This window comes from Bos indicus, chromosome 18, assembly GCF_029378745.1.
Source record: "Bos indicus isolate NIAB-ARS_2022 breed Sahiwal x Tharparkar chromosome 18, NIAB-ARS_B.indTharparkar_mat_pri_1.0, whole genome shotgun sequence".
NCBI classification, from domain to species: Eukaryota; Metazoa; Chordata; class Mammalia; order Artiodactyla; family Bovidae; genus Bos; species Bos indicus.
The window spans coordinates 37394622-37411655 of NC_091777.1; the positions used below are offsets into that span (position 1 = coordinate 37394622).

A 17034-nucleotide genomic window follows, 5' to 3' on the forward strand; every position below is an offset into this window, starting at 1 on the left:
CAACATAAAGTTTTATTTTAAAATATTTTTTCAAGTTTATAAAGGATGACATTTTAAGGGAAAGCTAGTACAGGTTATAGCGAAAATTGTGAACATGGAGTATAACTGAAGTTTAGAAAATCCTGTGCTATACTGTAGCTGCCTCTTCCTGGGAAAACACTTTTTCATTCAGTGAACATTTATAAGTGCCCACTCTGTGCCAGGCATTGTTTTAGAGTCACATTGTCCAGTGTGGTGGTCACTCTGCAGTGTTGAGCCCTGGAGTTAGGCTATGAATATAAAACACACACTATATTTTTGAAGTCTTAGTATGAAGAAAAAAGGCAAAATATTTAACTGACTTTTAAAAATAATACATGGTAATGTAAATATAATATGAATATGTGCTACAAATGATAGTATTTAAAGTTTATTGGGTTAAAACAATAGGATTGAAATTTCCTTTGCTTTTATAAAATGCTTCCTGAAAAATTAAAAATTATAGTGCACAGTGCTATTCTGAGCACCAGGACTGTGTTACACAATGAAGGCAAAAACCCCTGTCCTTGTGGACCTTTAATTTTAGTGGTGAAAGGCACATGAGCAAAATAACCAAGTAAATGCACATTATGTTGTAATAAAGGAGGGAGGCAGAATGTGGAGTGTTGCCTGGCATTAAAATTTTATTTATTAATAAAGTAATAAATATTAGCTGTACCAGGTCTTAGTTGTGGCACTCAGATCCTTAGTTGCAGCCCATGGGAACTTTAGTTGTGGTATTTGAACTCTCAGTTGGGGCATGTGGGATCTAGTTCCCTGGCCAGGGATTGAACCTGGGCCTGCTGCATTGGGAGCTCAGAGGCTTAGCCATTGGACAACCCGGGAAGTCTTGGCATTGCAATTTTGAAGAGAGTGCTTAGGAAGTCTTCCTGAGAAGGTAACAGTTGAGTGAATATCTGAAGGAGGTGAGAGGAGCCAAGTGGCTAAATGGGGACATAGTGGTCCAGACAGAGGGAAGAGCAAGCTCGAAAGCCCAAAGGATGGACCACCCTTGGCAGGTTGGTGGACTTGCCAGGAGACCAGTGTGATTGGAGTGGGTGGGTAAAGGGGAGGAATGAAGAGGATGAGGTCAGAGAGGCGCTGGGGGTAAAGGGAGAGATGGGCAGGTTGTGGGAACCTTGCAGACCACTGTGAGGATGTTTGTTTTCACTCAGAGTGAGTTGGGGCCATTGGAGGATTTTGTGCAGTGAATTGGACACATTTCATCCTGTCTTTGAACAGACTCACTCTGGGTGCCTTGTGGAGAAAGCAAAGAGGAGTGAGGTAGAAGCAGGGAGACAAGTTTAGAGGCTCCTGCCGTGGTCCAGGTGAAGGATGGGTGGGTGGCAGTGATGGAGGTGGTCAGCAGCAGTTCGGCCTGGGTTTATTTTGAAGTACGCCTACAGCGGGGGTGGAGGCGATGTGAAAGGGAGAAAGGAGTCAAGGCAACGCAATCTGTGGTGTGAACACCTGGAAGAATGGAATTGCTACTAACTGAAACAGGAGGTTTCAGACCACCTGACCTGCCTCTTGAGAAACCTATATGCAGATCAGGAAGCAACAGTTAGAACTGGACGTGGAACAACAGACTGGTTCCAAATAGGAAAAGGAGTCCATCAAGGCTGTATATTGTCACCCGGCTTATTTAACTTCTATGCAGAGTACATCATGAGAAATGCTGGGCTGGAAGAAGCACAAGCTGGAATCAAGATTGCCAGGAGAAATATCAATAACCTCAGATATGCAGATGACACCATCCTTATGGCAGAAAGTAAAGAAGAACTCAAAAGCCTCTTGATGAAAGTGAAAGAGGAGAGTGAAAAAGTTGGCTTAAAGCTCAACATTCAGAAAACGAAGATCATGGCATCTGGTCCCATCACTTCATGGGAAATAGATGGGGAAACAGTGGAAACAGTGTCAGACTTTATTTTTTTGGGCTCCGAAATCACTGCAGATGGTGATTGCAGCCATGAAATTAAAAGATGTTTACTCCTTGGAAGGAAAGTTATGACCAACCTACACAGCATATTCAAAAGCAGAGACATTGCCAACAAAGGTTCATCTAGTCAAGGCTACGGTTTTTCCAGTAGTCATGTATGGATGTGAAAGTTGGACGGTGAAGAAAGCTGAGTGCCGAAGAATTGATGCTTTTGAACTGTGGTATTGGAGAAGACTCTTGAGAGTCCCTTGGACTGCAAGGAGATCAGCCCTGGGATTTCTTTGGAAGGAATGATGCTAAAGCTGAAACTCCAGTACTTTCGCCACCTCATACGAAGAGTTGACTCACTGGAAAAGACCCGGATACTGGGAGGGATTGGGGGCAGGAGGAGAAGGGGACGACAGAGGATGAGATGGCTGGATGGCATCAACGACTCGAAGGACATGAGTTTGGGTGAACTCCGGGAGTTGGTGATGGACAGGGAGGCCTGGCGTGCTGCGATTCATGGGGTCGCAAAGAGTCGGACACAACTGAGCAACTGAACTGAACTGAACTGACTGAAACAGGAAGACTGTAGGAGAAACAAGGCTGGGGCTCAATTTCATTGACTCTGATTGTAGAATGCCCAGTGATGGTGTCATGGGCAGTTCAGTAGGGAAGTCCAGAGTCAGGCTGGGCTGGGGATGTGCCTGTGGAAGTGGTTAGCATGAGGAGGTGAGGAGACTGGGCAAGGTCACTTATGGCGTAATGTGGACACATAGCCAAGAGGAGTGCTAGAATTTAAATTTTGAAACAAAAATCTTGGTTTATACTAGCAGGTATTTTAAGCATTGCAGTGTGTTTTGGGGAGCTTGGTTTTCTCTCCTTTTCACTTTTCATCTAAAGACCCTTTTGAATAACCACAAACTAATGGGTTTCTTTTCTTTCTAAGGAGGTGACTCTTCCAAGCATGTGTCTCTGTAGTGCCGCTGAAAATCTATTTGAGTTCCACTTTTTGGAATTAGTTGGGCTTTCTGGGTTGGCAACCAATTTAGAGACCTCCAGGAAGGATGGGAAAGAGACAGACAGCCCGCAAGGATGGGTAATGACTTTTTACTGTTGGAAATGTGGGTTCTACCTAAGAGGTATTGAATGCATGTTGCCAGGCATCCTGCTGTTTTATAGATTTAAAACAAACAGAATCTCTCTGTGGTGAAGTGATCCATGCATGAGGTGGTGTAACTTAAGACGTGGATGGGCTGGCGTTTGAATCTTGGTCTTCTGAACCCAGGTCTGATGCTTCTGTCAGCAGGACCTGTGGTAGTGGATGCGTGAATGTCAGCTTCCACTGGAATCAGGTCAGTGAACTGCTTTTGAATGACTTTGGGTCGCTTCAGACAGTTTTAGACTCTTGAATTTCTGAGAGGTAGGGACAAAAGGGAAAATCTTGTTTCTCTTAAAAAGAACCAACTGAATCTTTTGGAGAAGGTTGCAGTCCCCTGCTCCTGCTTCTCCCCCAGCAGCTTGAAAAACATTCAGTGCTTCCAGTCCCCACGTTAATCACTCCTTCCAGGAAAATGCCAGCTATCAAGACTTGGCAGCCCGGACCTAGGGCAGGTCCTCTTTCTGTGTCACCCATGCCGTTTGCTTCCTGTTTTGTCCTTGGAACTGCTTTCCAGTCTCCTCTCTGTTTTATTTTGGCCAGCTGTGCAGCTTGCAATTCCCCAGCCAGGGTTTGAACCTGGGTCACAACAGTGAACACCCAGAATCCTAACCACTAGGCCACCAGGGAACATCCCTGTCTCTTTTATTACTAACTTACAGTCCCACTGTGCTTCCAGTGCTGTGACCTCTCCTGTCCCTCCCTCTCTTTTTATGTGCTTGGTCTTTGTACGGATGGCCTTAGGCCAAGTTCAGTTCCATTTGATTGCTTTTCAAGATGGGTCTTTGGAGGATGGAAGGGAACTCAGTGGTGGACAGAGGAAAGAGGCCAAGAAAGAAGCATTGGTGCTGGAAAAGCATGAGACGGTGGGGGAAAGAGGAATCTTCTGAACAGACCTGTCTCATCCACTTCTTTCAAGAAGTGGATACAGAATGGATCTGTGCTTATGAATAAGAAGCTCTGCCTATTTCTACCTGTTGTTTTAAAAAAATATTTGTTTATTTATTTCGGGCTGTGCTGGGTCTTCAGTGCTGCACGGGCTTTTCCCCAGTTGCAGTGAGTGGGGGCTACTCTCTCGTTGGGGCAAGCATGGACTTCTTACTGTGGTGCCTTCTCTTGTTGTGGGGCATGCACTCGAGTGTGTAGCTTCAGTAGCTTCAGCTTTCAGGCTCTGGAGCACAGACTCTAATTACTTTGGCACAAGGTCTTAGATGCTCTGTGGCATGTGGCATCTTCCTGGATGAGCGATCAAACCAGTGTTTCCAGTACTGGCAGGTGGATTCTTTACCACTGAGGCACCAGGGAAGCCCTTCTACCTTTTTTTTAATTAAAAATAAAATCTTAGTGCTGGTGAGTTGTCTTTGCTCTTCCCTACCTCATCTGCTGTGCAAGTTCTTCTGTCTCAAGATCAGTGTTCAGTGGTTCCTTGAGTCAAACCTGGGTCAAGAATTTCAGGAATCTCAGAGCTGGAATTTCAACATCAAGAACACATTTAGCTTGTAGTAATCCTTAAAGAGCACTTAGTAGTTATTTGCTGGCTGCTTTACCTGAACTCGTTTATTCCCTATGATCATCTTACAAGGTAAGCATTAAATGCTATCATTAGGTTCATGTCACAGACTAGGAAACTGAAATTTAGAGAGGATGAGAAGTAACTTGTCCAGTGCCACGTGATGGCTAGTGACTGATGAAGTAGTCTGTTTCCAAAAGATTTACTTACTGGTCTAAAATGTTCTTGCTGAAGTTGGGTGATAAGAATAATCAAGTACTTCAGACACTGTCACTTGCTAAATCTGATGTGTGGTTGCTTTCTCCTGCCAAGAGCTCTCTGAGGATTTATTTAATGGGGGTCTCTTAGATCAAGATATCTGAGTCCCAAAGGGCAGGAGCCTCATGGCATTCTGCATTTCCAGGGCCTGGCATAGACCCGGGGCTCACCAGGGGTCTGTGAACATGTGTTGAAAGACTGACCCTGGCTCAGGACTGGTTGGGTTGAATCAAAGGGGTTTGGAAGAGGTGTGGTCAGAAGGCCAGATGCCCTCTTGCTGGAGGTGCCCTTGACAGTTATAGTCCCCTGCCGTGACCCCTGCAGATACCAAATCTGCCACTGCTAAGTGAGAAGTGTCAGTCACTCAGTTGTATCTGACTCTTTATGAACCCATGCTTAAAGAATCAACCTATCCTGGGAATTCTAGTGGTTGGGACTGGCACTTTCACTGTGGCGGTCCACGTTCAATCCCTGGTCAGGGAAGTGAGATCCTGCAAGTCGTGCAGACCAGCCAACTGCAGCAACGTAAGAATCAACCCGTCCTAATAACACAAACATTGAGTTGTCCATTGGCTGATGAATGGGTAAACAAAATGCGGTCTGTTCTTACAAATGGAATGTTACTCAGCTAGAAAAAGAAATGAAATACTGATACCTGCTACAGTGTGGGGAACCTTGAAAACATTATGCTAATGAAAGAAACCAGATGTAAAAGACTACGTATTGTTTGATTTCATTTATTTGAAATATCCAGGATAGGCAGATCCAGAGAGACAGAAGAGGTTAGTGGTTAGGGACAGGGGAGCAAAGATGAGTGAGAAGTGACTATTGGTTTCTTTTGGGGTGATGGAAATGTTCCAGAATTCAAAAGTGGTGATGGTTGTACAACTCTCTGAATATACCAAAGCTCACCAAATTGTATGCTTTAAAAGGGTGAACTTATGGTGCCTGAACTATATTTCAACAAAAACAAAGAGTCAGCCATGTATTTTCACCTCTATTCTGTCCAGGTCAAGTCAAGAATTGTTTTTCTATTTTAATTGCACTGGGTCTTTGGTGTGGCACTTGGTCTTCTGTTGCTCTGGAGCATGAGCTCAGTAGTTGCCCTGAGGCCTGTGAGATCTTAGTCCCCCCCACCAGGAATTGAATCCGTGCCCCCAGCAGTGAAAGTGCAGAGTCCTACCTCTGGATTGCCAGGGGATTCTGCAGTCACATCTCTTACCACTATTATCCTCCTCTTTCTCTGCCCTCCAGCAGCACTGGCCCCCTTTTGTTCCTTACACTCTCAAGAATCTTGGTACAGTTTGGTACAATCTCAAGAGCTTTTGTTCTTGCCCTTTTATCTGCCTGGAATGTTCTTTATTTGGTTGCTTTGGGTCTTAGTTGCATCATGCAGGATCTTTTGTTGCTGTGCACAGACTCTCTAGTTGTGGTGTTTGGGCTCAGTAGTTGCGAAGCTCTGGCTTAGTTGCTCCATGCCATGGGAGATCCCTGCATAACAAGGCGGTTTCTTAACCACTGGACCACTCGGGAAGCCCCTGTCTGCTTGGCATGTTCTAAGGCAGATACCCTCAGTTTCCTTCTTCAGACCTTTGCTCGGAAGGGAAAATCCCCTTCTAAATGAGACTTGGCTTGTCTGCAACCTTTAAAATCTTACTTCCAGCTCCTACCACCAAATCCCTGTGTTCCTTCACTGCTTTGTTTTCCCCTTCTCTAGTTCTCTTGTTTATTTCCTATTTGACGTCGCCTCCCCACACACGCCATTTCCCTCAGTACCCATCTTTTACTGTATAAAGAAGCCAGTGGGTGGAGCTTCATTTATTCCTTCTCTCATGCTCTTTCCTGGTAGCTTAGTGGTAAAGACTCTGTCTGCAGTGCAGATGACACAGGAGACTTGGTTTGATCCTTAGGTCAGGAAGATCCCCTGGAGGAGGAAATGGCAACTCACTCCAGTATTCTTGCCAGGAAAATTCCACGGACAGAGGAGCCTGGCTGGCTACAGTCCATGGGGTTGCAAAGAGTCGGACATGACTGGGCATTCACGCGTGCGCACGTGTACACGCAGACGCACGCACGCACGCACGCTCTTTCCTATGTGTAGATATGAGTCTCTGACCTATATAATTTTCCTTCTTTCTAAGGAACTTCTTTTCAACAGTTTTTGCAGAGCAGGTTTTTGTTTGAGAATATCATTTTTTCTCCTTTGAATGGTAACTTCATTGGATGGAAAATTCTAGGTTGGTGGGTTTTTCCTTTTAACACTGTAAATATCCCATTGCATTCTCTTCTTTCTTGTTTTTTAAGTTTCTTTTTTGATTTTTGTAGTTTTAGTCAAATTGACTTTGGTATTTTTGGTTCTTATGAGCTTCCTGGATCTGTGGTTTGGTGTATATCGTTAATTTTAGGAAATTATTGGCCATGTCACTTCAGATATTTCTTTTGCTCCATTCTCTCTTCTTCTGGTATTTTAGTTATGTGTATTTTATACCCTTTAAAATTGTCCCCCAGTTCTTGGCAGTTTCTGTTTTTTATTTTTTCATTAATTCTGTTTTTTCTTTTTGCATTTTAGTTTGGAATGTTTCTGTTAATTTATTTCCAAGCTTACTGATTCTTTCCTCAGCAACGTCCAGGCCTTCTTCATTTCTGTTACTGTGTTCTGCATTTTATTTGTATTCTTTCTTAGAGCTTCCATGGCTCTGCTTACTATTACCTACCCCTCTGTTTTTAATGTTGTCAGCTTTTTCCATTAGAGCTCTTAAGATATTAATAATAGTTATTCTAAATTCCCTGTCTGATCATTTGAAAATCTATGTCATATCTGAGTCTAATTCTGATGCTTGCTTTGTCTCTTCACACTATTTTTTCTTGCCTTTTAGTATAGCTTATAGTTTCTAGTTGAAAGCCAGGCATGATGTATTAGATAATAAGACCTGGGGTGAGTGAACAGGCTTTTATCTAGCTGGGCGTTTTGTGTAATCTGGCTTGGAGTTGGCTTGTATTTAATGATTAAAGTAATTGAAGGTACCTGAAGCTCATATTCAGAGAAGGCAATGGCACCCCACTCCAGTACTCTTGCCTGGAAAATCTCATGGACGGAGGAGCCTGGTAGGCTGCAGTCCATGGGGTCGCTAAGAGTCGGACACAACTGAGCGACTTCACTTTCACTTTTCACTTACATGCACTGGAGAAGGAAATGGCAACCCACTCCAGTGTTGTTGCCTGGAGAATCCCAGGGACGGGGGAGCCTGGTGGGCTGCCGTCTGTGGGGTCGCACAGAGTCGGACACGACTGAAGATACTTAGCAGCAGCAGCAGCAGTTCATATTATGCTAGTATCCTTGTTTTTGCTTCCCTTGTGTCTCTGGTCCTCCTAAGAACTTTTTCTTAAGTAGAGTGTATACCTTTTAGCTCTAATATTTTGGACCCTTGATACAGTGGCAGAATGTGGGGGAGGGAAAGCATTTTATAATTTTAGGGTTGAATCTCGTTTTTTGTTGGTGCTGGGCTGCGTGACTTGTGGGATTTTACTTCCCTGACCTGGGCCCTTGGCAGTGAGAGCGCAGAGTCCTAACCACTGGACTACCAGGGAATTCCTTAAATCTGAGTCTCTTAATGGGTCTCTGTCCCTGGGCTGTGACCTTTACAAGTGTTTAATTAATTAGTTAATTATTCATTCATTTGGCTATGTCTGCTCTTAGTTGCAGCACTCAGGATCTTTAGTTGCAGCGTGTGGTTCTAGTTCCCTGACCAGGCTTTGGACGCAGGCCTACCTACCTGCATTGGGAATGTGGAGTCCAAGCGATTGGACTCCCAGGGGAGTCCCTAAATACAGTTTTTATGAAATAACACTTTCCTTTATGTATGATATACTTTTATATCTTCTACTGTTATTTTATATTTTATTTTTAAAAGCGCTTGTTGAGGTTTATGTAGAGGTGAAGTTCAGAAGACAATGTTTTTTATTTTTTAAGAAAATGTGGGTAGATCTACCACACTTAGTTCCAGCTCCCCTGTTTGTCTCCCAATAAATCCATCACTCCCTTGAATAATGAAATTCTTTGTGCATCTATAACCTTTGGTGATATTTTAGCATGTTCTCCCTCCTCCCTCTGCCTGTCCCACATTTATGCTAACTCAGTTTTCTTGGGAATGACTTGAATACAAATACTTTCATCACTATTAGCAGGGGAAAAATTTATTTGAGCATGTAAAGAGTCATTTAGTTGTGTTGCTTAGACAGGCGAAGTGTAAAATCTGGATCTCAGGTTTCATAAACTTCCTAAAGTGGGTGTTAGGAGTTTGGACCTCATGCCCATTGGAACCATGTCCAACATGGGGCTCTGAGACAGAAATCATAGGTACTTTGGGGTAGGATCTGACTTCTTTCAATAGTGATGGTTATTTGTATTTATACATGGATTGGAAAGGTTCAATTCAAGACCTACCTTGTAGTGTCAGGGTGATATCTTGCTAATGGATTTGGAGAGACAGACAAAGCCCTGCATGAATAACATGAGTTATTGTGAGTAAACAGTGACTGTAATTATGAAAGATGTTAGAGAAAGAAAACATGGTAGTTTTATCTATTTCTACTGCTTTTCCTGTTGGTTTTGTTCTGAGCTACCTTTGGAATTTATCTGATTGATTTTGTTTTCAGGCCATGAAGTATAGATCAAGAGGTTTGATCTTCCTCGCATTTAACAGAACATGTGAGGGCTTTGAGTTTCATCCTCCAGAATTCTCTCGAGTTCCGTCCAAAGGCTAAAAACAGCTAAAGCTCAGGGAGAACAAGCTAGTTTAAAAATTATACTCAGTCGAGTTGCTTTAGGAGAAAACAAGTCCCAGTAGATGTAAAGATTTTTAAATTATTCTTTTTTTTTTTTTAAGTCTACAAATAATGGATTTCCAACTTTTAGTGCTTGCACCTCTGTTACTGAAAGCCCTGAGGCTTAATTTACAATCATTAATCTTACCTTCATTACTCAAGATATCATCTTTTTTTTTCTCTCTCTTTTAAACTTACTGTTAAATTATGAAAAAAGAACAAACATATGAAGTGGTTCAGAGAAAAAGATAACAGTCATAAAAGCCACCATCTGGATTGAATGAATATTAACATTTTGCCATATTTGCTTCAGTATTTTTTCCTTTAAAGAATGAAATGTGGCAGATACAGTTGAAGCTCCCTTGGTCTCTCTCTGTTCGCACCAGTTGCCTTGCTCCCTCCTCTGCTCCCCAGAGGTAACTGCTGTCCTCAGCTTGGTGTGGCCCCTTCGAGTCCATGCTTCTGTACTTTTATTCCCTTATGTGTGTCCACAACAGTCAACGCACTTGTTTTGTGTAGGTTCAAATGCATACCAATGGCATTGTCCTATTGGTATGCTGATACTTTTTTTTTTTTCTTTTTAGTTCTAGTATTATAGTTTGGTGTTTGTGTGTGTAGGCTGAAGTCCTACAGTTCAAGAAATCTATAGCATCGCATTTTATAACTATTTCACAATGTATTCATTCCTCTCACTGTTGGGCATTTGGGTTATTTACAAATGTTTGCTGTTATGAATATTACCATGTTGAACATTTTAAACATGGTTTCTTCTGCATTGGTTGGGGGATTTTCCCCCAGCAAATACCTACGGGTGGAATCCTGGGAGGTACAGTTATTGTTGTTGTTGTTCAGTCTCACAGTCGGATCCGACTCTCTGCAACCCCATGGACTGCCGCACTCCTGGCTTCCCTGTCCTTTACCATCTCCCAGAGCTTGCTCAGACTCATGTCCATCGAGTCGGTGACACCATCCAACCATCTCATGCTCTGTCATCCCCTTCTCCTCCTGCCTTCAATCTTTCCCAGCATCAGGGTCTTTTCTAATAAACTGACTCTTTACATCAGGGGGCCAAAGTATTGGAGCTTCCACCTTCAGCATCAGTCCTTCCAGTGAATATTCAGGGGGCATCTTTAACTCAGTCAGAGGTTGCCAGATACCATCTAATTTTCATTGCTTCCAGAAGTATGGATGGAAGGAGTTGTCATTAACTGAGACACAGAACAGGATTGAGGGCAAATGTCAGAAGCTCAGTTTTGTCAATGGACAAGAGAACCTGAGGTTCAAGGGTGAGGTTCATACTGGACACACCCATTGGGGATTGTCCACAAAGAGATGGTAGCTGAAACCATGAGATGTGCTGAGATAACCAAGGGGAGATGTGTAAGGGCTAAGCTATTGGACACACAGGTGGTTGAAGGTTCAGGAGCGGAGAAGAAGCCAATGAAGGAGGCTGAGAAAAAGCAGCCTGAGAGGCAGGAAGAGAATCAAGCAGTGGTGTCCTGGAAGAGACCAGAGGAGAAAGCATTTCAAGGAAGAAAGAGTCAACCGTCCATTGTGTCTGAAGCTGCCAATAGGTCATCTAAGACAAGGATCGAGAATTCACTATTGGATTTAGTACCATGGGTGTCTGGTTTCCAGAAGTCTTGATAAGAATAGTTGCAGTATTATATTCCTGTATGTTACCCATAACGTTCCAAAAGTTTCCACTGCTGCTTTACATTTAAGATCGAAGTAAACATGCCTGTTACAGACTAGTCTAGAAGAACAACTGGCCCCTTAAAATTTTTTTTGGACTGGGTATATCTCATAAAGAAGGCAAATGGTTTTGTTTTGTTTTTGCTAAAATCTTGAAGCATAGAATTCATCTGTGGAAAATGTCAAAGTCAATGTGACTTAGCTGTAGCTACATTTAATTCTCATACAAAGGACTTCCATTCTTAGAATAATATGGTGCATTCATAACCACATTTTAAGGTTAAACAGCTCTTCAGAAGGGGGAGTTAAGAGGAGAGATCAGATACAAATAGAATGAAAGAAGGTACAAATGATGTTGAATGGAATAGGAATTTCATAGTGTTCTTTTTTTAAATTGGGGTATAATTGCTTTACGGTGTTATATTAGTTTCTGCTGTACAACGAAGTGAACCAGCTTTATGTATACATGTATCCTCTTCCTCTTAGACCCCCTCCATCCCAATACTTTGGCCATCTGATGCAAAGAACTGACTCATTAGAAAAGACCTTGACGCTGGGAAAGATTGAGGGCAGAAGGAGAAGGGGACGACAGAGGGTGAGATGGTTGGGTGACACCACCAACTCAATAGACATGAGTTTGAGCAAGCTCCGGGAGTTGGTGATGGACAGGGAAGCCTGGCGTGGTGCAGTACATTGGGTTGCAGAGTCAGACACGACTGAGTGACTGGACTGAACTGACTGATCTCAGCCATGTAGGTCGGCACAAAGCACTGAGCTGAACTCCCTGTACTGTACAGGAGGTTCCCACTAGCTATCTATTTTACACATAGTAGTGTATCAATTCCAGTCTCCCAGCTCATCCCTCCCCCACCCCATGTCCACACATCTGTTCTGTATGTCCCGTCTCTGTTCCTGCCTTACAAATAGGTTCATCTGTACCATTTTTCTAGATTCCATATATATGCATTAATATACAATATTTGTTTTTGTCTTTCAGCCCTACTTCACTCTGTATGACAGCCTCTAGGTCCATCCATGTCTCTACAAATAGAATATTACTCAGCCAGAAAAAGGAATGAAATTGGGTCATAGTGGGTGTTTTTTGTTTTTTAAATAAGATTTATTTGTTTGTTTTTGGCTGTCCTCGGTCTTCCTTGCTGCACACGGGCTGCACAGGAGTGAGCAGGGGCTGTTCTTCATTGTGGACCACCAGGGAAGCCCTGGTCATAGTGTTTTTACAGTAGCTGTTCTTGGGTGTGATCCTCAGGGCCCTGGTGGCCCCTCACGACTTTTAGGGTTTTGCAGGGTCAAAACTGTTCTCGTGATAACTTTGCCTTCTTTCACTGTGACACATCTGCACTCATGGTGCGAAAGCAAAGGTCAGTGAACATGTTGGTGCCCCAGTGTAAATCAGGGCAGTGTGCCCAGCCCGGGCCACTGTCACTGTGTTCCTCACCATGGCCCACTCAGTAAAGAGGAAAGAAAAAGCCAGTTTCACTTGAAAATGTGCTTGATGAAGCAGTAAAATGACTAATATTCTGTGTGATGAAAATGGAAAATATGCCTAAAACACCTTTTCCTGTGTACTGCAGTATAATGGCTGTGTTGAGAAAAAGCACTTGTGTGACTGCTTGAATAGAGAGCTGAATTATATAGTTGCTTTTCTCATGAAATAACATTTTTGCTTTATAAAAAAATCAACAGAAACTAATGTTAATAGATTTGGGTGTTTGGCAGACATTTTCCTGAAGATGAATGAAGTGAGCCTGTCACTTCAAAGAAAACAACTGACAGTACTTTTTGCGAACGATAAAATATGAGTTTTAAGTGAAAATTAGAAATTTTGGAACCCTTACATCTACCACAAAGAGCTTGAAAGCTTCCCAATACTCAAAACCTTGTCTGATGAGATCAGCGGTGACATTCACAAATGGAACTTTTTTGGATAGAGATTGATGAAACATGTCAACATTTGGACTATCTATAGACCTCAGTGAACCAATATTTTCCAAATGATGATGTTTATGCAATTATATATGAGTAGAAAGATCCACTCAGAAGGCAAGATAGACTTCTGCTTCTAGCCAAGATGAAGCAACGGGTATGCCTTATGGCTGATGTTGTCAATTAAGAATTATTTCCTACCAGGGTCCAGCCCCGGGTCCAGGGATTCCCTCAGGATGACAGCGTTGGCAATTTAGAATAGATTAATTAGAGATATAAAGAGTGGTTAAATAGGGATAGCTCAGTGAGAAAATTCAGTGGAGAAAAGAGGCTGAATAACTTGGTTTATGTGGAAAACCAATAAAACTCCAAGACAAGGAGTTTGCGTCACCTACGTAGGCCGCAGGCGTCCTCCCGTTCTCCCGAAGGAGAGGAAACACTAAGGCCTCCCCGGTCAGATCTCAGAAGCCCAGGCAAAATTAGTAGGCTTGACGAGCTTCCACGCTCCAGATGGGAATTCAGCCAGAAGGTGAGAGAAAGAATGACATGGGGAGACCAAGCTTCGGTGAGCAAGGCCCGTAGCTTTATTTTCCACAGGGGCTTTTATACCCTAAGTTGCACATAGAGGATAATAGGGGATGTGAAATCATGCAAAGTCAGCAGTCTTTGATCCTTATCGAAACCAGGATTTCTTTTCTGCAAACTTATCGTATACAAATGGTCTAGGTGATTTACATCATCTTCTGGCCAGAAGGCCTGTTAACAGTTTATGACTCTGACAAAGGTTTGTCAACCATAAGACTTATTTTCTCTAAGAGTAATTATTTTAAAGTTTGGCGCCATCCTCCCGAAGGTGTTAGATAAAGTTGCATTCTTATAGGGCAAAGGTGCAATGGGTTTACAACAAAGGAAAGAATTTATTACCTTAAGGGTCTAAAGTTGTTAACACCAAGGCCACTACTTTTTTTTTCTACATACCAACTATATTAATTAATACACTTCCAAGGATACAATACAGGGGATGTGGAAACATGGCAGCAAGCATTGGCTCAACAATGAAATCTTCTACTAGTTTTATTCTGACAATTTCTAACTCTCCGAGAGGCTCTATACTATTTGAATATCTTAAGCTTCCCGTGCCTTTCACGGTTGGGAGACTGTAAACAATCGTCTTCATAGCTGTAGGAGTCCGGGTAAGCCTGTTAGGCAAGTTAGAGAGCCATCTCAGGGGTTTGTGAACTAAAACACTCTTGTCACGCCCCGGAACTTTATTAACTGGAGCTGTAAGTTAACTCTTTTTTGGTGAGAGAGATGGTGGTGGGGGACAGCCCCCCGTAAAGTCAGAGGTGTAGGTGAGAGCACAAAGCAGTAAAGTAGGCAGACTCTGGTTTTGGGGTAGACGCTCAGGCAGGCCCAGAGGGGCACCCCTCAAGTTCTGGCTCGCCTTGCCCACCAGGACTCTCCCACATGACCTTGTTACGGGTGGGGACTCCCATGCTGGCTCCCGGCAATTTCCCGTGCTCGTTGGCCTGGTTCATGAGCACATGCAGGTGAGCACAGCGTGGTCAACTGAGTAACTGTGGGGCTTTGGAATTGGAAGATGTAGGTTGAATCCTGGCCTGTCATTTCCTTGTCCAACAAGCACACTTATTGGTGTATCTTCTTTAGAGAAATGTTTATTAAAGCCTCTGTCCACTTATTTATTTTTGGCTGCACTGGATCTTTGTTGTGACATGGGCTTTCTCTAGTTATGTCCTGGGCTTTCTCCAGTTGTGGCAGGCAGGTTTTCCTTGTGGACCACGGACTCTAGAGCTCGCGGGGTCAGTAGTTGTGGTGTGTGGGCTTAGCTGCCCTGCAGCATGTGGGATCTTAGTTCCCCTACTTTTTTTTTTTTAAATTGTTGAACTGTAACTTTATTTTTAGAGATATTATTTTAGGCTCTCCCTCCTTAAGACTCGGATGTAGCAGTCCTGTGTCTTACTCAGCTCATCCAAGTTATGCCCAGATTCAGTAGTCATCGCAAGAGAGACAGACAGACATCACTCGGCCGGAAGCAGCATGGCTGCTGATGGCTGCAGTTGTTTGAATGTTGTGATTTTCCTTCTTCTGTCTCTTTAAACTCAGATATTAAAATTGAGCTCAGTTCCTTAGTCTCTTATTAGATGTCCTCTAAACCTGCTGCTGTACTTGTCTTTCAGTGTCCTGGTGATGACATGGCATCTGCCAGCTCCAGCCGGGCAGGGGTGGCCCTGCCTTTTGAGAAGTCTCAGCTTATCCTGAAAGGTGAGTGGCACGGTATGAAGTTTATCATTTAAGGTCCAGCCCCATCCATCTTTGGGAAAGAGGTGGAATTATACCACATCTTGGCTTACGAGCAAAACTATTCATTTTTACAGGGTTGTCATATTATAGCTGGAATTCTTAATTTTTTGTAAAATTAAAACATTTTTTTGGCTGTACCATGTAGCATGTAGGGTCTTAGTTCCCTGACCAGGGATTAAATGTGTACCCCCTGCATTGGAACTGTGGAGTCTTAAGCGCTGAATTACCATGGAAGTACCCTAAAGTTGGAATTCTTGCAGAGGAAGGAAAAAAGGAACTTTTTGGAAGAATTATACAAAATGGCAGTTCCTTCCCTTCCCAGGGCTCTTTTCTATGTACGCTCATCCCCTTGGTGAGTTCATCCAACCATATCACTTTAAGATGTCACCAATAATAAGATTACTGCCACATTTGTACTTCCAGCCTGGCCTTGTTTCTGACCTCTAGGTTTGTATATCCAGTAGCCCATTTGTCATCTCCTCCTGAATGCTTAGTAAACATCCAAAATGTGACATGCCTGGAACTGATCTCCTGATTTCTTTTTTTCCTCAAAATCCTGTATTCAGCAAATCTGCTTGTGTCTACCCTCAAGACAGGGGCCATGTTCAGCCACTTCTCACCACCCCCACCGTCCCACCAGCTGGCATCATCTCCACCTAAAATTAAGGCAGAGGCCTCCCAACCCGGCTTCCTGCTGCTTCCCCTTGCCCCACTTCATTCTGTTGATCACACAACAACCTGTGATCTCCTTAAAATGGAAGCCAGCTCCTGTCCCTCCTCTGCTCAAACATATCAAGGACTGCCTCCCTCATTCAGTGTACAAGTTGAAGGTCCCACGTGATATGGCCCCTGCCACTCCTCATTTCCTGTTCCTCGTTTACTCTGCTCTGGCTAGACGCACAGGTCCACGTGGACCTCCCTTGCTATTCATTGCCCCTGCCAGACACGCTCCCACCCCTAGGCCTTTGCACTTGCTGTCCTCTCTGAGTGAAATAACCATTTTGACTCAGTTATCTACCTCGTCTACATCCTTACTTTCTGCAGGTCTTTACTCCAGAGTCACCCTATTCAACTAGGCCTTCCCTGACTCCTCCATCTGAAAACCCCCTACCTTGATTTCTTCATGTCTCTCCTCTTTTTGCTACTTTATCTTTTTCTTCTCAGCCCCTGGTAGTATTTAACACTCTACCTATTTTATTTTTTTACAATTACTCATTTATTTGGCTGCACAGGATCTTAGTTGTGGCACTTGGGAGAAGAATTAGAGTGAACTGCCAGGGTTTTGAATTTGAGATTACAGCTTGTACTGCCTTATCTAATAATTAGCAGGACTAGGTCAAAACAGAGGCCTGCCCATGGAAACCTGCGATATCCTGAGGTCCC

General features: G+C 43.3%; 1 protein-coding gene across 5 annotated transcripts in view; it reads left to right on the top strand.

Moving 5' to 3' along the window:
• WWP2 (WW domain containing E3 ubiquitin protein ligase 2) overlaps window positions 1-17034 on the top strand; it is a 146472-nt gene that overhangs the window by 4373 nt on the left and 125065 nt on the right. For 4 of the 5 annotated variants that reach the window (XM_070770836.1, XM_070770832.1, XM_070770833.1 and 1 more), the window contains exon 2: window positions 15528-15612. In XM_070770836.1, the coding sequence (XP_070626937.1) occupies window positions 15528-15612 (85 nt within the window). Of the gene's footprint in view, window positions 1-3270; window positions 3295-15527; window positions 15613-17034 lie in introns of those variants that run through there. The other variant, XM_070770834.1, reaches the window with a different exon arrangement.